The following is a 26,729-nucleotide window of genomic DNA, read 5'->3' on the forward strand; positions in this document are numbered from 1 at the left end:
TTGTATTGAAGAACTGAAATCAATCAACTTTTTGATGATGATCTAATTTTGTGAGAAGCACCTGTGTTTTCATGTAAAATGTCTCTAGAACAGACCTGGGCAAAGTGCAGCCCGCGGGCCACATCCAACCCTCTAGCTGTCATAGTCCCGCCTGTGGGCAGAGATAGCCAAAGGGCTGAAACTGTGGCCCACGTGCCGCACCATGCCCTCCCCCCACCCGCCGTTACTCCATGTGCATCATTTGGATGCAGACAGCAGGGAAAACATTGGTGGAGGACAGGGCTGCCGGCCCCTTCTTCCACCCATCGGCATGTGAGATGGTTGACACGATTACTTCATTTTATCACGTCAGCTGTGCACTGGAGTCAGGAGCAGAGGCAGAGCGCTGGAGGAACGGGAGCGAGATGTGTATGTGGTGTTGTGGTTTTGTTTTGTTTTTCCGTGTGTGTCATGTTTGTATGTACATAGCAGCCTATGTGAGGGCACATGCTGTATACAGGAGGCTATGGGGGAGCTCATACGGTTTATAGAGGGATATCGGCAAGGGGTATTTTTCATCTCAAGGATTCTATCCCAATATATAGTACAATTATCTACAAATGTCTACAATTAGAAATGTGGTAGTTCTTTTGATTCGCTATGTCACTTAAACCATGTGCAGAACATTGCAGTAGCTTAGGTATCCATGATTACGACTACTCATGCAGTGTTAGTTAGTTGTTAGTGGTCGTAAGCTACTGCAGTGCCCTGCATATGGGGTAAGTGGAGTGGCGTATCAGAAGAATTATACTGCATTTCTAATTGGAAGTATTTGCTATTATTATTATTATTATTATTATTATTATTATTATTATTATTACACCCACTACATATTGGGATAGAATCTCTGAGATGATAATGCTCTTAATTCTGTTCAATATTAAGTGGTACAATATTAATATAAACTACCATAACTATAATTAACATGTTACTATTTATATTGAGCAGAATTTATTTCAGCCTATTCGCTCTGTCTCTGTGGCCCCTTGGGGAAAATTAATTGCCCACCCCTGCTCTAGAGTGTTGTCTGTGCATTTGTGTAAAAAGTGCATATGCCTTGGAATAAAAGTTATCACGTACACACTTCTCAGCACGTGAAACAGGGTGCGCCTGAAGGGGTTAATTTATCTCCTCGCATTTAAATTCTCTTCTAGGCTGTAAAGTGAGCATAAATCACATCTCGACACATTCAGTGCACCCCGATTTCTCAACACGCCGCCACCACTTTTCAAACACACGGAGTGGATGACTCCCCAAAATACAGCTCTGGCAAAAATTAAGAAACTGCCACATCAAAACCCTGTCATGGGCAGCCCAATCCCCAGACCTGAACCCCATTGAAAACCTCTGGGATGTAATCAAGAGGATGATGGATAGTCACAAGCCATCAAACATAGAAGAACTGCTTACATTTTTGTGCCAGAAGCAGTGTGAAAGACTGGTGGAAAGCATGGGAAGACGCATGAAAGCTGTGATTAAAGATCATGGTTATTCCACAAAATATTGATTTCTGAACTCCTTGCGGAATTAAAACATTAGTATTGTTGTTTCTAAATGATTATGAACTTGTTTTCTTTGCATTATTTGAGGTCTGACAGCACTGTTTTTTTTTTTTGTTTTTTGTTTGTTTTTTAATTTTGACCACTTCTCCTCTTCAGAAAAAAAAATACAAAATGTATTGCTTGGAAATTCGGAGACATATCTGTAGTTTATAGAATAAATGAAAAATTTACATTTTACTCAAATATACCTATAAAGAGAAAAGTCAGAGGAACATTTTGTAGCGGTCTCTTAATTTTTGCCAGAGCTGTATGTTACTGTCAGACTATCAAAAGGTCTCACATTCCCTGAAAGGCTATGGAATCTTTACAGCATACTAGGATAAAACTTATTAAAGACTACTAGAATACCCGCGGCTTCGCTCACAGAAAATGTGTTAAATTGTTGGTTATGGTAGTGGAGCGCCCCCAGACACAGGGCCACAGGTTACTTGGTACCGGTCCTTTCTGTCTCAGTTCTGGGGTTGTCACTGTGGCTGGACCCGGTCCGTGACCCTGCTAAGGGGCGTCCAATAAAGGGTGATGGTGCGTAGCGTGAGGAATAACGAGGACACAGGGTTCAGTTTCTTTACCTTTTACTGAAGGTTTCAGGATCCTCAATCCAGGGCACTTTCAACAGGGCTGTCTGAGACCGGCAGGTCCGATGGGCACATCCAGAGTTCCCTTTGCAGGTAGAAATCAGTGTCTACCCACTAGCGCCTGTGTGTTGTAGTGCTTCCCTGCTGAGCATTCAGGATAGTCCTCACAACTTCCGTTCTCGTTCGTTCTAGATCTTTCTCTTCTCCGTCCCCCAGGTATGTTATGGCTAGGACGCACCTTTATGACAGGTAGGCCTGGAGTTTTTCTGGAACCCTAGTGTCGCCCCTCTCCCACGATTGCCTCCTATGTCCTTCTTAGGTGTTGTATGGTAGACAGCCAACCTGTAATTAACTGTCCTGCCGCTGTTTAAAGTAATGCGTGGAGACTGTTACTTCTTCGGTGCTCCGGCCACCGACTATGCGCCTCAGTAAGATGTTGCCGTTCTCGGGGCACGACTCCTACTGGATCTCCTTTATGCTGATCTCTTTTCTCACTGTCCACAATATCCTTCCTTTCTTGTCTCTTTCTTAGGATACCGCCGCAAGGTAGTGCAAGTGCGGTTCCGTAACAATCTGTCCTTTCGGCTAGGTACCTGCCAGATTTCCCAGTTCTGACAGGTCCTCCCTGGACCTCTCCCAGGCTTTGTTCTGCCTAACTTCCTGTCCGACCCCTAGTTTTACCAATGTGAGAAGTGGCCCAATAAATAAGCCTTTTGCTCCCCCTGGTGGCCGGAGTGTGAAGTGTAGTGTGTGCTTGGTGATACCTGGTCAGTAGAACCACTTTAGTGCAGTCAGACGTACCATCACCCCCCTTAGTGGCAGAGCGACATTACTGCAACGACCAGATCTCTGGGGCGCTGCACTAGCTAAAGTAAAATTTTCAGTGTCACCTGAAGGAGCTCACATCTCAGTAAGGAAAACCGCCTCACAGGCAGACTTGTCTAGTTGCCCATAGCAACCAATCAGAGCTCAGCTTTCACTTTACATCAGCAGCTTCAGTAATGAAAGCTCCCTGTATAGTAAGCAATAATGACAATCTTACCAAGAGGCATTTTTCGCCTGACCAATATTGCTGCTTAGTAATGTTCGTCCGTGTGCATAGGGTGCATCTATCTGAGTGTTTGCATGCGTGTGTGGTCCTTGCGTGCGCGCATGTGTGTGTGTGTGTGTGTGGTATTTATGGGGTGGTGTTGTGGTATGTGTGTTGTGGCATTTGTGTGGTGTTGTGCTTGTGGGTTGGTGTATGTGTGCTGTCTGTGTGGTGTTTGTGAAATGTTTGTGTTGTGTGTGTGTGTGTGTGTGTGTGTGTGTGTGGGGGGGGGGGTGCGGCCCCTTTAGCAGCGACTCTTTGGCGCCATCGCTATAATCTGTCCCTGACAGTCACAACTGTTTTCCCCTCAGCACTTTTAGGCTATGTTCACACTTTGCAGATTTTTCCGCAGCAGAATTACAAAATCCGCAGTGAAAACCCGTCGCGGTTTTTACTGCGGATTTATCGCGGTTTTAACTGAGGTTTCTTCTGCGGATTTTCATCTGCAGTTTTCTATTGGAGCAGGTGAAAATCCGCAGAAAAGAAGTGACATGCTGCGGAATGTAATCCGCAGCGTTTCCGCGCGTTTTTTTTCCGCAGCATGTGCACTGCGTTTTTTGTTTCCCATAGGTTTACATTGTTCTGTAAACTCATGGGAAACTGCTGCGGATCCGCAGCGGTCAAATCTGCTGCGGATCCGCAGCAAAATCCGCAAAGTGTGAATATAGCCTTAATTTCACATTCACATTTCTCCATTATATGTATAGGGCCTAACTTCGGGGATGCTAGCGAGGTGTAACGTGCGCAGTATTCTGCTCCTGTGGGTGGAGAGGGGGCGTGCCAAATTTCACCTAAATGGGGCGAGAACTGTGGATTTGTATAGATTTTGAGTTTTGCACATATAGATATATAGAGATTTTAAGCTTTAATATAAAAATAAACAGTGCTTACCATAAAAGATATATAAAAATAAAACAAAACAAATATGGAAACTAGTTCTAAAATAAAAATGGAGAAATCACAGAAATACCTATCATTCTTCTGTTTCCTTGTGGGCAGGAGAAAATTAATTATGGATAACAGCAGCAGTATAGGCAGCGACCACATGTGAACAACTTTCTTTTGTGCCACTGAGACTTTTAGGCCATGTTCACACGTTGCGGTTCTTACCGCGGAACTGCGGTGATTTTGCCGCTGCGGGTCCGCTGCAGTTTCCATTGCGTTTACAGTAACATGTAAACCCTATGGAAACCAGAAACCGCTGTGCACATGCTGCGGGAAAAACCGCGCGGGAACGCAGCAGTTTACAACCCGCAGCATGTCACTTCTTTGTGCAGAATCGCAGCGATTCTGCACCCATAGGAATGCTTTGATCCGCTTACTTCCCGCATGGGGCTGTGCCCACCATGCGGGAAGTAAGCGGATAATGTGCGGTTGCTACCTGGGGTTGAGGAGAGGAGACTCTCCTCCAGGCCCTGGGAACCATATTTGTGTAAAAAAAAAAAAAAAAAGAATTATAATGATATACTCCCCTCCCAGCGCTGTACACGGCCGTCCGGTCTCAGGTTGCTATGCGAGCAGGACCTGTGGTGACGTCGTGGTCACATGACCGTGACGTCACAAAGGTCCTTCTCGCACAGCATCTTTGAAACCGGACCGCCGCCTGCAGCGCCGAGGAGATCGGGATGTCAGAGGGTGAGTGTATCATGATTTTATTATTTTTAACATTACTATTGATGCTGCATATGCAGCATCAATAGTAAAACAAGTGCAGGATTGAACCCGCAGGACAAACCGCGATAAATCTGCAGGGAGACACTGAACGCAGTGTGAACCCGGCCTTAGTTGAGGCCTTGCATTTTATATATATCCTGCATCTCCCCCACTCCTCTCTATACAGTCAATAGGGAATATTCTGCCTTGTTGCAAACCATCTGCTAGGTTTTTGATGCTAAGGGTCCAGGAGCCAAGGAGCTATGTTTGACACTCTTCAGTATTCTCCCTGGAGACCCCCTTCCCCCTTTGTGGATCTGAGTTCCTGCAATAAGAGTAGACATATTTAATATCCTGTTGTGTAGAAACAGTCGTGTGGATCAGGTTTAGCTAGTTATTTTACTGATATTCTATATGTTTTTTTTCCTTCACAGTCTGACCCTCCACGACAGTCACGGTCTCTCATGTGGCCCTATGGGAATATGAATTGCCCACCCCATGCTCTAGAGCAGGGGTCCCCAACTCCAGTCCTCAAGGCCCACCAACATGTCATGTTTTCAGGATTTCCTTAGTCTTGCCCAGGTAATAATTGCATCACCTGTGCAATGCAAAGGAAATCCTGAAAACATGACCTGTTGGTGGGCCTTGAGGACTGGAGTTGGGGACCCCTGCTCTAGAGCATTGTCTGTGCATTTGTGTAAAAAGTGAATGTGCCTTGGAGTAAAATGTTCATTTCTACCAGGTGCATGAGATTTTTTAGGCTAGATACAAGGATTAGCACTGTGTATATGAAGGCAGTAAGCGTCACTGTGTTACATGGATGCCAAGGCTTTAACTGTGTGTGTATACATTATATATTATATGTTCCTTTTCCAGAAAGAAGATGTTCTGATCACACTCTTGCCAGCGGGCCATTGTCCAGGTTCAGTAATGTAATATACACCATAATTATTACTACTTTGTGTCATGTGTGTAGACCACGTTGACCATGAAAGCATTGCTTTATGTTCTAATGTGTGTTAGAAAAATTACAGCTGATGGACAGGCAGTCGGCACATCATTTCTGATAATGTATAATACAGAGATTGCATGGGCATAGGCGTGGAGGCTGTGGGCATAGCGAGGCTTGGATATAATGTTAATCCTGTTTAACCATCTAGGTGCTACAGTCAATCGTGATCATGATATCTAAATGGTTAGACAGAGGTTGGAAGCTCTGTCACCCAATCGGCAAAGTGACCGATGGGTTATCATGGCAGCAGGGAGCCTAAAAAAAAGGTCACAGGTCTTCCATGTGTGTAAGCTTATTGGGCCCTATCAGGTTTCTTAAAACTTAATTTTATATAAAATCGCAATAAGGTACTTCAAAAATATAATTGAAAAAAATATATTGTGGAAAACTAGCGTCACATGAGCTCCTAAAAACAATGACAAAATGGTGGCATAAGACTCCTCTCCCAAAAAGAAGTCCTAATACAGCTACATTCACTGAAAAATGTGAAAAGTTATGGCACCTAAAAAATTCTATCTATAATCTGCCTGGGTTGTATGGCAGTCTGGTGGTGAGAATGCAGCTTTCTACCCTCTGTCAGTTGGGTTGGCGGTAAAAGCAGGAAGAGGCCCCAATGAGGAGGAACTAGCTACTTTTCAGCAAGGGAAACGTCCTCGTAGAGCCACAATAAACGGCTGCAGTTGCAGGTGTATCTAAGGTCTGCACAATATATTAATGACACGTTGAAAACTCAGAAACCTGGAGAACAGCCGTGTGGGTAATTCTGGAAGATCAGTTATTATCTGTAGGCTACACTGTAAACTGACATGTGAAAGATTGTGAATAGCCAGCAAGCAATCGCTGTCCGGAATGCCTGCCTGCTAGAGGCTGCACTGAGGCGCTATCCTCGGCCAGGCCTGCACATGCCTTAGTGTCTGCTTTATTATTATTTATTATTATAGCGCCATTTATTCCATGGAGCTTTACATGTGAGGAGGGGAATACATAATAAAAACAAGTACAATAATCTTAAACAATACAAGTCATGACTGGTACAGGAGGAGAGAGGACCCTGCCCGCGAAGGCTCACAATCTACAAGGGATGGGTGAGGATACAGTAGGTGAGGGCAGAGCTGGTCGTGCATCAGTGTGGTGAAATGAGGGTAGTACTTAGTCATGGTCCAAAGTGTTGGCACCCTTGTAATTGTTTAAAAAAAATGAGTATTTCTCCCAGAGAATTATTGCAATTACACATGTTATAAACATGTTTATTTCATTTCTGTGTATTGCGACAACACAAAACTGAAGGGAAAAAAGGCAAACTGGACATAATTTCACATAAAACATCAAAAATGGGCCAGACAAAAATTGTTGGCACCCTCAACTTAATCTTTGATTGCACACCCTTTGGAATAAATAACTAATCAATCACTTCCTATAACTATCAACAAGCTTCTCTCATCTCTCGTCTGGAATTTTTGACCACTCTTCTTTTACATACTGCCCCAGATCTCTCATATTTGAAGGGTGCCTTCTCCCAACAGCAATTTTAAGGTCTCTCCACAGGTGTTCAATATTTATTTTGTTGCATGTTTTTTTTCTTTTTAGGTTTTTGTTCCAAGGACAAAATGGCACTGTTCTCTATACTGGGGACTTCAGACTAGCAAAGGGAGAAGTGGCACGTATGGAGCTTTTGCATTCAGGAAGCAGGTATGTAACATATATATATATATATATATATATATATATATATATATATATATACATATATATATATATATATATATATATATATATACATATATATATATATGTATATAGTCTGGTTATATGCAATCCCTTGTGTGGTAAGGCTCGCCCGGTTGTGCATACGTTCCTGGATGTAGAAAATAGTTTTATAAGTGGGCACCATCACATAATATTATAATAGTACTTGTCTGGGATCACCACCATGCATGTAAAACAATCATAGTCACCATAGAGAAAAACAGGTACATGCACATAAATGTAGGATCACCACACAACGCAAAAATAATTTCCAAAAATATACCAATTTTATTTGACACCACAAAACACAGACAATACACACTTTTTTTAAAAACATTTAAAACTTGTTCCACATAGGACAAAGTCTGTTAGATCCAAGATATTACAAATGTTACATACATAAATACATAAATATATTGAAAATAACAATGCCCGACTAATGAATACCATTCTATATCGGAGAAGCCAATAATGTACTTCTAATCAAACCATGCACCTAGTTGTACATAAATATAAACTATACGATGTGGACTGGGGTGATCTAGAGGGGAGACCAATGCCCTAGGTGTGTCCTGCAAAGACGTATCTCAAAACATGGCATACATATTGCAATAGCAAAAGGAGTGTGTAGTAACGATATCGCATGCCCCAATAGGCCTAGCAATCCTCAGCATTATATGTACGTACATAGGTTGTATTATAGACTGCCCAGGGAAACAGATATCCAGCAATGTACTCCCCAAAGTCCAAAAAATGACAGGCTGGTCAAACAGTACCTAGCTAACATGCTAGTTATACTTCACCCTATACCGTCTCATAGTCCACTACTGTCCTCGTAGTCCTAAGTGCAAGGCATAGTTCGGGCAAAGTAACAGGACCCACGCGTTCCGACACACCCTGTGTCTTTCTCAAGGTGGTAATGACTGAAGTTTAGTGGTTGTGTCTATTTGTAGATACCTTAAATTGTAGATTTCTCTCAGCTGAGAGGTCCTGCCAGCGGCCGGCTGAAGGCTCATGACCTGACCCGGAAGTATGACTCATGGGTCATACATAATACTGCGCTTGCGCCGGGAGCCGTTTCCTTAGAAACGCTTAATACAAGTTCCTCACTGCACTCCCTGCGCAGGCGCATCCATTGTAGTGATATATGAGTGCAAATGCCGTGCGGGCCAACGTTAAATGCGTACGGCCATTATTGCCTTCCCATTCAGTGCTCGTACGCAGTTATGTATATACACTTTTCGTTACTTGTTATTAGTTGGTGCATGGGCAACATCTGCCCTATGACTCATATTCCACGCAGTCCCCTTAGGTGGTACTTCGCTCATATTGCGAGCTACCTGATTAGAGTACCCTTTGCCAATGTTATTATATGCGCATGCGCGGCCGTCAAAGTCCTCCATGGGCGCAAATATCGTAAGTACCAACGTAAAAAATGCACATAACAAGAGAACCCCCTTTACCTTCAATGCGCTTGCGCAGTCATAATGAATGGACACAGTACGCCCTACATCTTTCCATAGCTACGTGCACCAAATAAACAGTCACAATAATCATTGCGCTTGCGCCTTAGTGGGGAATACAGCATTCTACTGTGTGCCGATAAAGTCTTGTTCCAGAGGGAGGAATTAGCATGGATGTTATCAAAAAAATGTACAGCATGGCAACAGGCAGATACTGATTCATTCATTTAGACATATAACTGCTCTATGGATTCCCCATATTTAGACATATACAAACTTATAAATAACATCCTAAACCCAAACTATCCCTGACAAACTCAAGTTTGTCAAAACCGAAGTTGTGAGGGCGACTCCGCATATCAAGCGGGTACCCCCTGTCCAGATAAGGTTTAATACAGGTCCATCTATACCCTATCGGGGCACTTATAAATTGAATTGTAAGTGATCCTCACTCAAAAATAGTAGTTATGTAGAGGATACTAGCATTTAACCACATACAGTAGTGTCACGTACCCACCGTAGTGAGTTTCAGAGATAGACCCTCTGGACAAAAAAAAAAAACTCTATCCTCGTAAGTGCAATCCCATTGTCCCAAACATGGGGATGGTAGCCATAGAGCCCAAAATCCCATTAGTCATTCAGTTGTATTTTCTTCAAGGAGTCAATAGTTTGCAGTGATGGTAGGTCCTCCTTTCTTCCCCTACAATCCAAAGTTGTAGTTGAGCTATAGGGGGGAGAAACAAACAAATATGAACGACAAAAAGAAGAGGAAAGGATGATATGAGTATGGCAAAGTGCAGACATATCATATGATGAGCCCCCCAACTCCCCTCATAAAGCGGGTCATTTCTTCCTGTAAAAGCCCGAGTACAACAACTCCTCATTGAGGCCTTGTGGTACTATGCTATCCAGTTCATAGATCCATCTTACCTCACGGCGGAGTAGGTCCTCCACTGGATCCCCCCCTCTAATGTTAACATGGACCTGCTCCAGACCCATGACCCTTAGAGAATCTCCCGACCAAGCGTGCACTTCCAAAAAATGCTTAGCCACTGACGTAATCATCTTGCCCCTTGATCTATCCATCCTGGCAGTGGCTATGTTGGATAAGTGCTGCTGGGTCCTGCGTCGAAGTTCCTGCGTGGTCTGGCCTACATATATTTTATCGCAACCGCAAATCAGGGCGTAAACCAAATTCCGCGAACGACAATTGAAGTACGCCCTTGACTGCACCTGCGCCGACAGATTATGGGCCATCACCCCCCTACTTGCAATCATCCGTGGACAAATGGAGCAACTACCACAGGGAAAAGAACCCTTAACCGAGTGGCCAGTTTTAATTTTAGTGGTGGGGCGTCTAAAGTGACTGTTGGTCAAATGATCCTTTAGATTCCTTGCCCTCCTTGCCACCATCTTGGGTCTATCTCCAATAAACGGTCTCAATTTTGGCTCACTCTTTAAAATCCCCCAGTTGGCTTTTAAAATCTGATAGATGTCATTCCATTGATTATTATATTTAGTAATCAAGTTGATTTTATTTTGTTCAGTTCTTACCCTGGGTTTGAGGGCCTCCTCCCTAGTCTTAGTTCTTGAAAATTCAAAAGCTGCTGAGATGATTTTCCTAGGATATCCACGTTCACGGAACCGGTGGGTCAGCTGGCGGGATTCCATGCGGAAATCTGTGCGGGTACAGTTCCTCCTTAATCTGAGGAACTGTCCTTTTGGGATGCCCTTTCTCAGATGTGCCGGATGGAAACTTTCAAAATGCAGCATATTGTTGGTTGCTGTCTGTTTTACGGAATAGAGTGGTTACGATACGGTTCTGGTCCATAGACACCTTTAGATCCAGAAAATCAACTGAAACAGTAGAAAAAAATGATGTCAACTTAATGTTCCAGCAGTTGTTATTGAGCTCTTCTATGAAGGCTCCCAAATCATCGGTTGTACCAGACCAGATCATCAAGATGTCATCTATAAAACGTAACCATTTTACTACATGGATGGAATAGTTCCTGAGTTTCTGTACATGGGTCTCCTCCCACCAACCCATAAATAGGTTGGCGTACGAGGGAGCGCACTTTGCCCCCATGGCCGTACCTGAAACTTGTTTGTAGAAAGTTCTGTCGAATATGAAATAGTTCTTTTCTAGTATGAACCGGAGTAACTCCAAAATAAATACATCATGACCCCTGTCTCCAGTAGAATGTTTATCCAGAAAGTAGGAGGTTGTGATCATACCTTGCTTATGTTCAATATTCGTGTACAGCGCCTCCACGTCTAGAGTCACCAGAATTGCATTATCAGGTACCACCAGGGTTGCGCAAAGTTCTATAAGGTGTGACGAATCCCTTACATGAGAATCCAGGGTTTTCACCAGAGGCTGTAAAAAATAATCCACATATGAGCATGGTTTTTCATATAGACCCCCCAGCCCCGAGATGATAGGTCTACCTGGGGGTACACTGATGGACTTGTGTACTTTGGGTACCATGTAAAAAGTCGGGGTCACCGGGTGAGTTGTGGTTAGAAAATCCCGTTCCCTTTTGTTTATGATACCACAGGAGAAGGCTCTCCCCAATAATTTCTCAAGTTGTGTTTGGAAAATGGACGTAGGGTCCGATGGTAATTTCACATAGTGTTGTGTGTTATCCAGTTGACGCCTGGCTTCCTGGCAGTACATCTCCTTAGGCCACAACACTATGTTCCCTCCTTTTTCCGCCTCCTTGATTTCCAGTGTGTCATTGTTTTTCAGATTAGATAGTGCTACTCTTTCTTCTTTGGTTAGATTATTTTGACTATTTTGATCCAGTTTTAGTCTTTTTATATCTTGGCATGTGGTTTCAAAAAATACCTGGATAGCTGGACATGGTGAGAATTTTGGGGTTGCCTGAGATGGTAATCTACCACCAAACCTCTTCCTTCCCTGTGCACTTTCATTCTCCGTCAATAGGTCTAACAGGTCTCTAAATGTCTGTCTGTCCTGGTCTGGTAACTCATCAATAAGTGATGGCTGATGATACAAGATCTTAAACATTAGTTGTCGACAGAATAGGTACAGATCTTTGGTTAATTCAAATGTATCCAAACCCATCATTGGTGAGAAGGATAACCCCTTTGCCAACAGATCTGTCTCTACTTGTGATAGTTGATAAGTAGACAAATTGATGATACGCAATTTGTTGTCTTCATTACCAGATTCCACTATAGAGTGCTTTCCAGTAGGACAGCCCATAACAGGATTTAATAATGTTTCCGACTGCCGAAGCGTGTTTCTCGCTTCGAATTCGGAGACCAAGCCCTGAAATTGCGTGTTCTTTTGTTGCGGTTTTTTGGGTTTTCTACGCCCCCTTCTGCACCGCTTTCGCGGTCGCTTGTGTCTGTTGATAAAAAATCACTACTCATATTCGAGCCTGTCCCATTGTTATTCTCACCTCCCTCCCTTCTCTCATCCGTCCTTGCTCCTATATCGTATCTCCTCCTGTTACCCTGATGTGTCCATCTGTACATTCTCTGTTTATCCATATCCAATCTATCCCGCTGAAATTTATTTTTCTTCCCCCTAATTATATCACGCTCAAATTTGTCTATTAGTTCTTTTAGGTGGATTTTGAATGGTTCTACCTGGGTTTTAAGGTCAAATCTACCCAAATCTCCCTCTTTCTTTTTAATATCCTCACGGATTTTAGACAGTACTACATTATCTTGTTCAATCAGCATGTCAATTAGGATATAGGAGCATTTCTGTAGGCCCTGTTCCCATGTGACTCTAAATTCCTGGTCCACCTCCCAAGCTGGGAATATCTGGACTCTAAGTCCACAGGGTACCAGACCCAGTTTCTTATATTCAACCAAGCTAGTAATATTCCACCACACTTTGGTTAATCTCCTATGAAGGTCAATAAGCTCCAAAGTCAACTTTTGAAACTCATCATCATTTTTACCACCACCTGTACACGTCATGCCCTCAGCCGGGCTAAAAATATCCTTCATCTGCAACTGCCAGGCCGCCTACGTTCCTGGATGTATACCGCTATAGTCTATCTGATTCTCTAAGCATGGCCTCCTTTGTACAGTTTAGAGGTATGGCTGGTCTCCTACAATGTGTCGTCGTCTTGCACATGTACGTTCTTGTTTAACATGTACTATACGACAATGTAACCTAACCACCAGCATATAATTCTAATATTTGTTGGCAACTGTCGGCTGGGATTACTTGCTGTTTGATTGTATTTTTCAGTAGGTGATCCACTTAATTTAATTAGGAGTTTTAGTTTTATTATGTGATTAAAGTTGTTAATTGATGCTATAGTGGGAACATGTGAGTGCAGCGCTCTCTTACCGTCATACATCTGCAGAACTCTTCATCTGTGACAGGCACTCATGTCTCTTACAGCACAGATACCTACTGAATACAGGGACAGTGGAATATGGCCTGGTGGGTTATCCTTACAAGTGTGCCAGGGCAGCCATGGTTTAGCCAGAAGTGACCGTTCTGTAAATATTCTATATATTGTGAATAGATTTTAAAGTTGCTTTAAAAATAAGTAAAAAGAAATGCGGTAATAATGTTTTTACTGTGAACCTGCTGTAAGAGGATGTGTCTGTACATGTGTATTCCCACCAAAGACAGTCCTGGCCTGGTGCTCTACTACCATACTCATATTTGCCTTTTCCTTTCAGAGTGAAAGACATTGAAAGCGTTTATTTAGACACAACATTCTGCGACCCTAAATTTTTCCAGATTCCCAGTAGGGTAAGTCTTTGTTACTTGGGTACTGCAGTTTTGTATTGCCTTACCAGTTTAGGCTTGGAATTCTTGGTTCGATTCTTCGGTGCTTCAGTGTCGTACTATTTTCAAATTCTCTGCTTCTTGTCAGTAATTAGAAACTCTCTTGTTTTCATTCAAGGTTTGAAAAGCTGTGCAGATCTAGTACATCTCACAGCTGCGCACGTTTTTTTTTTTTCTCCTGTCCACATTAGTTTGCTACAGTGTATTGGACTGTATAAAATATTTGTTATGGCCAAAATGAGGGATATAAACTTCGAGCAGAGAATGAATGTGAGTCGCCCGCCAGGGCCATTGGGTACTCAGTACCGGGTCCAGTACTTAAAGGGGATGTCACGGTGGCTGAGACCTGGTCCATGGCCCTGGGCGCCCAATTAAAGGGAAAGTCTTTAAGGGGTTTTATGAAAAGTTTGTGTTCATGACGCCACCTGTGGTATTCAGTCAGTAGTAACCGACGCTGCTTAAAGGGGTCCTCTGGGGTGAAGTTATGGCAGCTAGATGGTATAACTTCCCACTGGTGAAGTAGGTCCCCAGGGCTCCCGGTGTGTAGGTGAAGATGGTGAGTGGTGCAGTAAAGAACTGAGGACACAGGTTTGCAGTCTCTTTACCTGGTTTACGGAAGACTTCAGGCAGCCACAGTTCAGGGCACAGGTACAGGCAGGGTCCGGCTGGCTTGGAAGCAAGTTCAGAGTCCCCTTTACCAGGTGGAGTTAGAAGCCGTTCTACTAGCGCGGTGGTGTTTTAGTCCCTTACTACTGGTGTCTGCTCTCTGCAGGGAGGTAGCCCAATCGCAGCTGTCCTCCCCAGTTGTTACTCGCCTGTACTTCGCTCTCCTGCACGCTCACTACAAATCTGTTCGTCTTTCTGTGTTGTCTTTGTCCTTCAGGAGCTGCAGCGCCCTCTTGGCTGCACGGCCCCTCAGTCCTTTATCTTTCTTCACTGTCTGCCAGGAGCTGCAGACCCCCACGTCTGCTCAGCTTTACTCCTCTCGTAGCAGCTCTGCCTAGCTGAAGTTCCTCGACAAGCTCCCTTCTGACAATCTCTCTCTCTATCTCTCTCTAGCACATCTTTCTGCTTCCTTCCCCTCTGTCTCTCTGACAGGAACTCACTACTTTTCCCTCCAGACCAGAATATATATATCTAGGGGAGTTCCCCTGAAAACCAGGTTCAGAGCTCCCCCTTCTGGCCTGGAGTGTGAACATGTTGTATGCTTGTGTTTACCTGGTGAAAGAGATCTTCCTTCGCTTCCAAGCGTGACATCACTTTCCCCGTGAGGAAAGCAATGCCACTGTGACAGCCAGGACCCTAGGACATCACAAATGTTCAAACCAAGTACAGGCGCTCTGTGCTTCACAGCGGGGCCGAACAATTATATACACCATACACCTTCCCACCTGCTTGGTTTCCATATATCTCTGCCCTTCTCTGATTGACAGCTCTGGCTTCATAGAGCCACAAAAGATAGGGTGGAAATAGATGGAAACCAAGCAGGTGGGAAGATGTATGGCATATATATGATTGGCCCCGCCGTGAAGCGCCTGTACTTGGTTTGAACAGTCATTCTGTGCTGGCAGTCCCTTTAAAAGAAAAAATATTAGAGAATTGTGGGACTTCATTATAAGCATAAAAAGAGAAACCGCACCTCCCATTAAAGGGAACCTATTATGTCAAAAACTCTATTAACCTGTAGGTTAATGGCATTCTGAAGCAGTGTGAACGCTACACTGAACGCCCGGCTACCAGGAAGGTATGAACTTGATTCATCCCAGCAGCCTCCAGCTTTCAGTCAGAGGCGTGGCTTTAGTCTCCGCTCAGTACATAGTGACGAGTGACTAACCACCTCCATTCACTGACAGATAGCAGGCTCAGCACTCGTCCAACGTACAGCCGGCTATCGGTCAGTGCTGGAACATGCTGGAAGAGGAGACTGAAGCCACACAGGCTGTGCGTCTATGACTGAAAGCCGGAGGCTACTTGGAGGAATAACGTTAATTTCTTCCCAGCAGTAGGGCTTTTAGTAAGGTGGCTGTATGGCTTCAGAATGCTATTAACCGGCAGGGTAACCCCCATCTGGAGGCGAATAGCGTTTATTCACATGACCGCTTCCCTTAAAGTAAATTTCTCTCTTACCTGTGTATTTCCACCAAATTATTTTGAAATGAGCAAAGGTAATAGATTATCCCAAAAGTAGTGTATTTTTTTTTTTTATAGAAAACTCTTTACCTACATACATTTGCAATACACTATATTCTAATATTGTGCGTTCCATGATTCATTGAACGTTGATTTAGTGGGGCCCTCTCATCCTTCCGAATCACCCTGTCTGGCTTTGTGTTCTGCTGGGGTTTGTCCCTTGCTCTGTGACATTAGCGGCAGTGTTCATTCACAGTAGTGAAAGTTTGCATATTAGATTTTTTTCTTTTCTACTTGTAAATATGGGTGATGGGTGAACTCAAACAGTAAAGATCAGCGTCCATACCAATACCTACTGTTCGGGCACGGACATCGAACACTGACCTCACTAGGAAGTCCATGTTACTGTTCGGGTTTGTCGCTGTCATGTGCATGACCGTGTGGCAAACACTGGATGTTCGGATGTGAATTGGGTCTGGGTACTGTTCTGGTACCTGAACCCGAACTTTTTGTAACTGTTCGGCCAAACCCAAACATCCAGTTGTCCGCCCATCTCTACTTTTAAATACAAAATTTTAGATAATTCCCCCTTGAACATCCAAAAATATTTTTCTTCACCTCACGCTCGGCTATGACTGTTACTTGCTGCATCTGGTGATAGCCAGAGATTCTGTGGGCAGACTGTGTGTGGTGTACGCTGCTCGTGCTCACACCGGCAAAGCTGTGGTTGCACAGGGAAAGGCGGATCTGCAATAGTGGTCCTCCCTACCAGGGCTGTGGAGTCAGTCACGGAGTCAGAATAAAATGGACCGACTCTTTAAATCTAGAATACATTGGGCACAGTAGTACAGTGCTGTATATGTTTTCATAAGAATTCTGGAAAGTTATGAAATGTCCTATAAATGGCTGCTCTGTTCCTGATCTAAGGATCCCGGCTTTTACCTGAGATTAATCTGTGCTGCACTTTATGCACATGCTTAATAGTGACCAGGGCTGTGGAGTCAGGGAATTTGAGGAGTCGGAGGTTTGGCTTTCCGGCTCCACAGCCCTGCTCATTACATATACTGGTGTGATGGTGACTTAACCAGTAATAATGAGGTATAAGACAGTGCCGCTCATTAGCTACGTGGCTTTGATTATTGATTGTACTAGATGGTGGCCCGATTCTAACGCATCGGGAATTCTAGAATATGCATGTCCACGTAGTATATTGCCCAGCCACATAGTATATTGCCCAGCCACGTAGTATATTGCCCAGCCACGTAGTATATTGCGCAGCCACGTAGTATATTGCCCAGTCACGTAGTATATTGCCCAGTCACGTAGTATATTGCCCAGTCACGTAGTATATTGCCCAGTCACGTAGTATATTGCCCAGTCACGTAGTATATTGCCCAGTCACGTAGTATATTGCCCAGTCACGTAGTATATTGCGCAGCCACGTAGTATATTGCGCAGCCACGTAGTATATTGCCCAGCCACGTAGTATAGTGCCCAGCCACGTAGTATATTGCCCAGCCACGCAGTATATTGCCCAGTCACGCAGTATATTGCCCAGTCACGCAGTATATTGCCCAGCCACGTAGTATATTGCCCAGCCACGTAGTATTTTGCCCAGCCACGTAGTATTTTGCCCAGCCACGCAGTATATTGCCCAGCCACGCAGTATATTGCCCAGCCACGCAGTATATTGCCCAGTCACGTATATTGCCCAGCGACGTAGTATATTGCCCAGCCCACGTAGTACGGTATATTGCCCAGTGACGTAGTATATTGCCCAGCACAGAGCCACGTAGTATAGAGACTTAAAAAAATAAATAAAATAAACATATACTCACCTATAGCCCGTTGAAGTCCTGCTATACTTACCCTCCGCCGCCTTTCTCTCTCCTCGCCAGGCTCCCGGGACCGGTCACCGCTCCATTGCAAGCGGCAGCTTCTGGTCCCGTCCCAGGGCTGGTGTGAGCAGGACCTATGATGACGTCGCGGTCACATGACCGTGACGTCACGGCAGGTCCTTGTCGCACACCAGCCCTGGGACCGGAAGCTGCCGCTTGCAATGGAGCGGTCCCGGGAGCGTGGCGAGGAGCGAGAAAGGCGGCGTAGGGTGAGTATAGCAGGTTTTTGTTTTTTTTATTATTTTTAACATGACATATTTTTACTATTGATGCCGCATACGCAGCATCAATAGTAAATAGTTGGGGACACACAGGGTTAATAGCAGCAGTACCCTGTGTGAGTGGAGGGGATTATGGAGCGGGTGCCGGGCAGTGAGTGCAGGGGAGGGACTAATCGGACTGTGCCCGTCGCTGATTGGTCGCGGCAGCTATGATAGGCAGCTGCCGAGACCAATCAGCGAACGAATAACCGTGACAGAAGGACAGACAGACGGAATTACCCCTTAGACAATCTATAATATAACGCTGGGAGCATCACTCTGTCCGAAGCCTTTATAGACTGCGCAGGCGCAAGCGCCGGCGCAGTCTGGGCCTCACAGAGTGACGCTCCCGGGAGATCGCGGTATGCGTTCACACTGAAAGAACACCGCGATCTCCAACAGAGAAGCAGGGACCGCCAGGAGGGTAAGTATCGGCCATATTCACCTGTCTTCCGTTCCACCGCTGAGCGCCTCCATCTTCCCGGTCTTCGGCCTGTGACCTTCAGTTCAGAGGGCGCGATGACGCGCTTAATGCGCGCCGGCGCCGCCCTCTGACTGAACAGTGACAGCCAGGAGACTGGAAGATGGCGGCGCCCAGCGGTGGAACGGAGGACAGGTGAATATAGTAACTGCTGGGGGGCCTGAGCTGGCGGCGATACCGGCACCTGACCCCCACAGCGCGCCGGTGTCCCCGCCTGCTCAGGCCCCCGGATGGGTGCAGCACATGACAGGATGGGGACGCAGGATGGGTGCAGCACATGACAGGATGGGGACACAGGATGGGTGCAGCACATGACAAGATGGGGATGCAGGATGGGGACGCAGGATGGGTGCAGCACATGACAGGATGGGGACGCAGGATGGGTGCAGAACATACCAGGATGGGGGCGCAGGATGGGTGCAGCACATGACAGGATGGGGACGCAGGATGGGTACAGCACATGACAGGATGGGGACGCAGGATGGGTGCAGCACATGACAGGATGGGGACGCAGGATGGGTGCAGCACATGACAGGATGGGGACGCAGGATGGGTGCAGCACATACCAGGATGGGGATGCAGGATGGGTGCAGCACATGACAGGATGGGGGCGCAGGATGGGTGCAGCACATGACAGGATGCGGACGCAGGATGGGTGCAGCACATGACAGGATGGGGGCGCAGGATGGGTGCAGCACATGACAGGATGGGGGCGCAGGATGGGTGCAGCACATGACAGGATGGGGACGCAGGATGGAGCAGCACATACCAGGATGGAGACCATATACCAATATAAATGCTCGCCACCCGGGCGTAGAACGGGTTCAATAGCTAGTTATGTATATAGATTTTGACCTAATATTTTTATTCATAGCCTAACATCTGGTCAGTGGAAATATCGTGTTAAAAAAAAAAAAAAAAGTTAAACTTGTTAAGTCCAAAACAAATCTTCTGTATAATTACTCACCGTTTATGTGACGTCACATCACTATGAAGCACCGGACAGTGTTTTATTTTTATTTTTTTGATTTACTTTAGGAAGAATGCTTGATTGGGATTGTGGAATTGGTGCGCAGCTGGATAACACTGAGCCCTTACCACGTTGTCTGGCTTAACTGCAAAGCTGCTTATGGATATGAATATCTATTCACAAACCTGAGTGAGGAATTTGGAGCAAAGGTAAGGTGAAGAATACATTGTAAGTGGCCCTCTCGCCATTGATTTATGCCTGAGCTCCATGTCTTGTCTGCTCAGTTCCTGCACCTTCTCGCACGTATTCTATTAGATATAGATGTATTCGATAGTGACATCTTTGTTTTGCATTCCATGCTGAGAACAGGTCAGGAATAATACATCGCCAATCTGAGCTTCGAACATAATACCTGTATACAGTTGCCCATTACAATCTTGTGCATGTGCTGTTGGGATTTTTAGCGGTCACGATGGGGGGGATGGAGACCCCTTGAATGTACTTAACGATGTATTTTGTACATTTCATCAGAACCACACATGTATTAACTCTTTGTTTCCAGGTTCATGTGAATAAGCTAGATATGTTCCGGAATATGCCTGAGATTCTCTGCCACATGACGACAGACAGGCGGACGCAGATACATGCGTGTCGACACCCCGTGGTAAGTGCATTGCTGTGGTTTTGAAAATGATTGTAATAATTGTTACCAGTTAGGATTTTTTCCTTTTTTTTTTTTATGCAGCGTATCTTTGGCTGTGTGCACCACAATCAAATCTATGCAATCCATGAGCTGAGGGGACTTCTACATTAGTGTACACCACTTTCTGGAAAAGCATAGTGGATCTATTTGGCCAAGTTCCCCTCCTGCTGAGGGATGCCAACTTGGGAAAGGGGCAGGCTCGGGGTAAAAATATAAAGACTCTGGTTCATCTGTGATCAGCTAACAAATTCATCAGAACTTACACCCCAAAAGAGGCGTATATTACAACCGGATTGTATGCCAGCCCCTGATTGGTATATGTTTCTGGTAAATATAACAAAAGAGAAAAAACGGCTGAAAGCCGCAGCCAGCTCACCGACCAGACCACCAGATGTAGAGCACGAGAGTCCGTCCTGACCAAGACGCCAAGCGAATGCAAATAGTAAAGATGAATGGAAACTCCAGCTCCAATAAAAGGTGAAAGTCTTTATTAATCCAAATTTAAAAATGGTAATCCAACGCACATAGTGAACAAGTGGATGAGAGCGATAGTGTCGGCTACGCGTTTCGATCCATAAGGATCTTACTCATGCCTTAGGAAAAACCGGATATAAAGGTCTAGATATACCTATCATAAGCCAATGACACAATTCTAATTGAACACGTGATAAATCCGGAAAGGTCCTAAACATATATAACAAAGACATATAACATATTTCAGCCGTTTTTTCTCTTTTGTTATATTTATCTTATATTATCTGACCTTGCCGTGGTCTCCTGACTTTTTGCTCATTTTTAGCACTTTTAGTGGACTTGTTGGGTGTCTGCTGTTTTCTATTTCTTTTGTTTTATTCTGCATTAACTACCATGTTATCTCAAGAGAGACTGGCTAAAGCAGCCCAGGTGCTTAGAAATACGGGCTCTGATTCAGCAGAAAGCAATGATTTTACCACACATTTAATTGAAGCCGAAAAACTCATGAAACTAGAAACAAGATTATGGTGGAATCATACCACCTTGCAAAATTATGTGGCAAAAGAAATGATTCCTTGTGGTTTGAGAATCAAAAAGATCTCGACAATTCCCTATTCTGATGAATTTAAAAAGGAGTGGAATCAGATTCTTTCCATCTGCTCACTAAATCTTATGAAACTGATCATAAAAAACGAACAAATGAAATTAGAGGAAACGCAAATTAACGTGGAGAAAATAAACAACACTCTGGAAGAATATAGAGCGTTACCACTTTTTGAGTCCTCTTTGAAACAACTGAAAGATAATGTGAGCACTTTGGAAAATGAAATTATGAACCGCAAAAGAAGAAAATTTGAGAGAGATCTTAACGACTACAAGACTGATAGTGTTTATGATTGGGGCAAATGGGAAAGAATGCATAAAACACCCAGACCCATTCTGAAAAAAAGTTATTCCCAAAATAAACCGACCGAAAGACCACAGGTGTTTTTTACATCAACAGAGCCGGAGTCTTCTGACACCAACGCAAGTACTTCTGATTTATCAGTTGTAAGTAATACTCGAGAATACAGAAAAAGACATACAAAAAACTCAAAAAACGCAAGAGAAGAGCTGGGAGAAAGCACAAGAAACCAGCAAGGAGTAACTACCCGATACAGAAGGAAATACAAACAGTAAATAATGACAATGTGATCAATTTATCTTCTCAACCTCTCACCAAAGATCAATTGGATGTATTCGCTTTGGGCTTGAATTTTGCACCTGATTCTGACTTTGATCTTTTTCTGACTATTCTGGACATTAATAAATTTATAAGAAACCTCACTATAAAAAGACATTTTTTCTTGGATAAGGATGCACCAAAACGGATAAATACAACTCCCATGGAACTGAATGAGTTTGAAGGTTTGGAATTTAAGGAACAAGTAGCATTAAATTGTTTATTAAGATTATCTAGAGATCAACAAGAAGAATCTATCATCAATAAATACAACTCTTCTGAAAATTTTACAACGAAAAATCCTTACTTCTACCCTCTGCAATCTCGAGTGGAATGTATGGATAAATTCCAGGAACTAATTGAAAAAGATCTAAAGAACCTTAAAGATGGCTGGAACAAGACTAATTGTAATAATTTATCCCGAAAACAACGGAGAGCACTTAACGAACTTAAAAATATGGAAAATATTATCATAAAAAAAAGTGACAAAGGAGGCCTCATCGTTATTCTTAATGAACAAGATTATAAAGATAAAATGTTTGATCTTTTGTCTGATACTTCAACTTATGAGAAACTTCCAAATAATCCAAGTAGTAATATTTATGCCAAAATTGCCAAAATCATAGAAGAGGGTCTTAGTCTATCAGTCATTGATAAAAAACAGGCCGACTATATATATGTACAATTTCCCAAATTACCCATTATGTATGGGCTACCCAAAGTACATAAAAGTGATGGCATACCAGCTATGTGTCCCATAGTGTCAGGCATTGGATCCATGACAGAACATTTATGTGAATGGGTGGATTCATTACTTAAACCTTTAGTTAGCAAATTACCAGGCTATATAAAAGATTCAAAAGAGGTTCTTAAGACACTGAGTAATTGGAGATGGAAACATAATTATACTTGGCTCAGCTGCGACGTGGTGTCTTTATACACTAGTATTCCACATAATATAGCTATGGAAGCACTACATTTCCATCTTACTGAGTCCGGGCAATTTTCCCAAGATCTTATTAATTTTACGTTGCAAGTTTCTGTTTTTCTTATGAAGAATAATATCTTTTCATTTGACAAACAAATTTATGTACAAAAGTCGGGAGTTCCGATGGGTGCGAAATATTCCCCTTCCTTAGCGAACCTAACCATGGCATATTGGGAACAGAGGTTCATTTATTCGGTTAATAACCCTTTTATGGACCACATCTCCTGGTATGGCAGATACATCGATGACACCCTCATAATTTGGGGGGGCGATGTGTCTGCCATACCGGGATTTGTGGATTATATTAATGCCAACGATTTGGGAATTAAATTCACTTTTGTTTCTGATCCACACAAAATTTCTTTTTTGGATCTTGAGCTATCTGGGCATGTGAATGAAATTATTGCCAGCAAGACATATGCTAAACCAATCAGTGGTAATGCTATTCTCCACGCTACTAGCAGCCACCCAGCCCACACAATTAAAGCGATACCTACTGGTGAATTTACAAGATTAAAACGTAACTGCAGCAGAGAGATTGATATGAATAATGAGTTTGAGAGCCTAAGAAATAGATTGAGAGCTCGAAAATATCCACAGTGGTCACTAGATAGAGCTAATGCTATAGTTGATAGAAAAACGAGAGAAAATTTGTTGGTCTCTGATAGGATCAACAATACGCATGCCAGTAAATATGAGAATAAGCCATATGTTTCCTTAAAATTCAGTCCCCAATTTAACTCTATTAGAGACATTATCAACAAAAGATTACCTATCTTACATGAGGATTCCACGCTGATGCATATTCTTAAGGATGGCGTTAGCGTGGTGTCCAGAAGAGCCCAAACCATAGGAGATTCCATCGCTCCTAGTGCTCCACCTGCGATCCACAAATCTGGTACTTGGCTTGATTATAAGGGTTTTTTTAGATGCGGCACTGTTGCGTGTAGCACTTGTGCACACGCACATTTGGGAAATACGTTTCAGAACTCCGAGAATACAAATAAATATAACATCAAAAGTTTTATTAATTGCCATTCTAGAAATGTGATCTATAAGATAGACTGTTTAGTCTGTGGAATTTCTTATGTAGGCTGTACTTTGAGAAAATTAAAAACACGGGTCACCGAACATTTGAGAGATGTTAATAAATTACATGTCCCTAATAGAAACATCTCTATGGTGTCTAAGCATTTTGGCACAGTGCATGGTGGGGATGTATCTAATCTTAGAGTACATGGTATTGAAATAGTATATCAAAAGAATCGTGGTGGGGATATGAAAAGACGCCTTTTAACTAGAGAGGCTTTTTGGATATATAATTTAAACACCCGTTTTCCCGCAGGTCTGAACAAAAGAAATGAAATATTATATCATTATTGTTAATGTTTTAATTGTTTTTTATTCAATTTGTGTACTATTTAGCCATATTGTTATATGTCTTTGTTATATATGTTTAGGACCTTTCCGGATTTATCACGTGTTCAATTAGAATTGTGTCATTGGCTTATGATAGGTATATCTAGACCTTTATATCCGGTTTTTCCTAAGGCATGAGTAAGATCCTTATGGATCGAAACGCGTAGCCGACACTATCGCTCTCATCCACTTGTTCACTATGTGCGTTGGATTACCATTTTTAAATTTGGATTAATAAAGACTTTCACCTTTTATTGGAGCTGGAGTTTCCATTCATCTTTACTATTTGCATATGTTTCTGGTGGTGGCATGTGGTAGTTGAGATATGTGCCAAATTAATTACAGAGGTGCATGTCTTTTAATGAATTTGGTCCATGTTACTCCAGCATCAAAAGTCAACCAAAAAGGTGAGATCTGCACATCAGCCCATTAGAAGCCTAGTTTCAGACATCCAGTATTCACGATCAGTGGTTAAACCCCTAGTTGGTCCATACTTTGGTTTAATGTGTGAGAATGGCATATGTAGGGGTTAAAAACTAATTTTTGTAAAGTGTATGTGTACATACTGCTCTTGGGGCTTCTATGGAGGGCACACTCAGCAGTAGACTAATGTAATATACGAGCAAATGTAGATATATATTTATAGTGGGTGGTGCAAAATACATGCTGCAAATGCCAGAAATATGACTGCACTGTCTGCTCCTAATTTTACAGTATACCTGGTGTATGTGGGATTTTGTGTCTCCTTAGCATTGGTACGACTGTCTCATCTTCACCACCTATAGCTAAGCCACCTTATCATTTTTCTACTCTCACATTTCTATATGCTTACCCGCACTTTTTAAGCATAAGAAATCTTACAACTTGGTGAATAGCGTTTTTTTATATGACCAACATAATAATTCATTAAAGAGGTTTGTTTTTTGGAGGGGCGTGTGAGGGGTTCCATCAAATATACTAATTTTTGTTTATTTGGAAGAATGAAGAATTTCTGAGGGGTAACAGACTGCCTTGTGGAATGTTCTTCTCTGACGGGGTCCCTTTGCGAATCATCAGTATTAAACCATCAACTATGTGGTTTGGTGAGAGGTCCAGGAAAACCAATGTCATTGTGAGGTCAGTGCTATTGCTTTTTTTTTGTAGTTTTATTAGTTTTTGCCTGATATTATTTCAGTCCATATACTAGCACCAGAAGATTGGATGGTTGGTTGAGCCTTTTAGGAATGGAAAAAGAAGCAGCCAAGGAACTTACAGGTCTTTTCTTCTTTTTGCCCATTTTCAGAATAACAAATTTTAGATCAGTTTAAGGAAATGTTTGACAATTCATGCTGCCCAGACCGTAGGTAGCATGAAACGCAGCCTGGCTGTATGATTGCAGCCCCGGTATAATATTTACTAAAACTCTCTGGTGTTTCAGAGATGCTACACATTAAAGACCAAAGCTGGTGAGCAGATTAGTCCTTCTCCGCCCCTGGATGGCTCTTTCCAGTGACACTGCAGGTGCCTGATGGTTCTCTCCCAAGCATTTATATAAGGAAAGACCTGTCAATCACCTGGAGCAGCGCTAGGAAGATATGGCTGAGGGCAACGGCCAGATTAGTCTGGCCTCTGGCTATGATCCCTGGGAGGATCTGCAAAGTACATAGAGAGGAAAGCAGACTGTCTTTCATTCCATATCTCGCACAGACAAAGCTTGTTTTAAGTTATTCTGGGGGCTTTTTCCCCCCTACCCCACTGTGTTTGCTACCTGCTTTGATTGGCCAATCTATTGCAGGAGAAAAAGTACACGCCCCCAGAGACAAATCTTTGGTAATGCTCAGTTCAACTAGAACTTAAATTATAAACTAAACTTTACAAGCGAATATCTCCAGAATGGATATGAGAAATGAAAAAAGATATTTCATTTAGCTTTGCAGCCACTATTCCATTATGTGGCCAGTTTAACGAGCAATAACTGGGTAAAGGTCTTTTTTATAGGGGTTCTCAGGCCCCAACAAACTTTACAGATGAGTGGATGTGTTCAAACTTATAAAATGAGATATACTCACCTGCTATCATTGCCATGAATCCAGCTCTGGCCACTCCTGTGGTCAGTGACTGTAATGGAAGTCATGATATCTCCCATTCTGCAATCACCTGACTGCTGAGGCCTGTGACTGGCTGCAGTTGTCAGATGACATTAATGGGACAACCAATCACTGGCCTCAGTGATCAGGGGACCAAATGAATGTAACATCATTGTACTGGCACAGACA

General features: G+C 43.3%; 1 protein-coding gene across 1 annotated transcript in view; it reads left to right on the forward strand.

Annotated features, from left to right (window-relative positions):
* The window catches only part of DCLRE1C (DNA cross-link repair 1C), an 89,552-nt gene that overhangs the window by 37,826 nt on the left and 24,997 nt on the right, over nt 1-26,729 (forward strand). Inside the window, exons 5-10 of the mRNA XM_069765170.1 lie at nt 5,796-5,851; nt 7,519-7,620; nt 13,821-13,893; nt 19,737-19,877; nt 20,231-20,332; nt 25,454-25,590. Of these exons, the coding sequence (XP_069621271.1) occupies nt 5,796-5,851; nt 7,519-7,620; nt 13,821-13,893; nt 19,737-19,877; nt 20,231-20,332; nt 25,454-25,590 (611 nt within the window). The remainder of the gene's footprint in view (nt 1-5,795; nt 5,852-7,518; nt 7,621-13,820; nt 13,894-19,736; nt 19,878-20,230; nt 20,333-25,453; nt 25,591-26,729) is intronic.

Source organism: Ranitomeya imitator, chromosome 4 (genome assembly GCF_032444005.1).
Source record: "Ranitomeya imitator isolate aRanImi1 chromosome 4, aRanImi1.pri, whole genome shotgun sequence".
NCBI classification, from domain to species: Eukaryota; Metazoa; Chordata; class Amphibia; order Anura; family Dendrobatidae; genus Ranitomeya; species Ranitomeya imitator.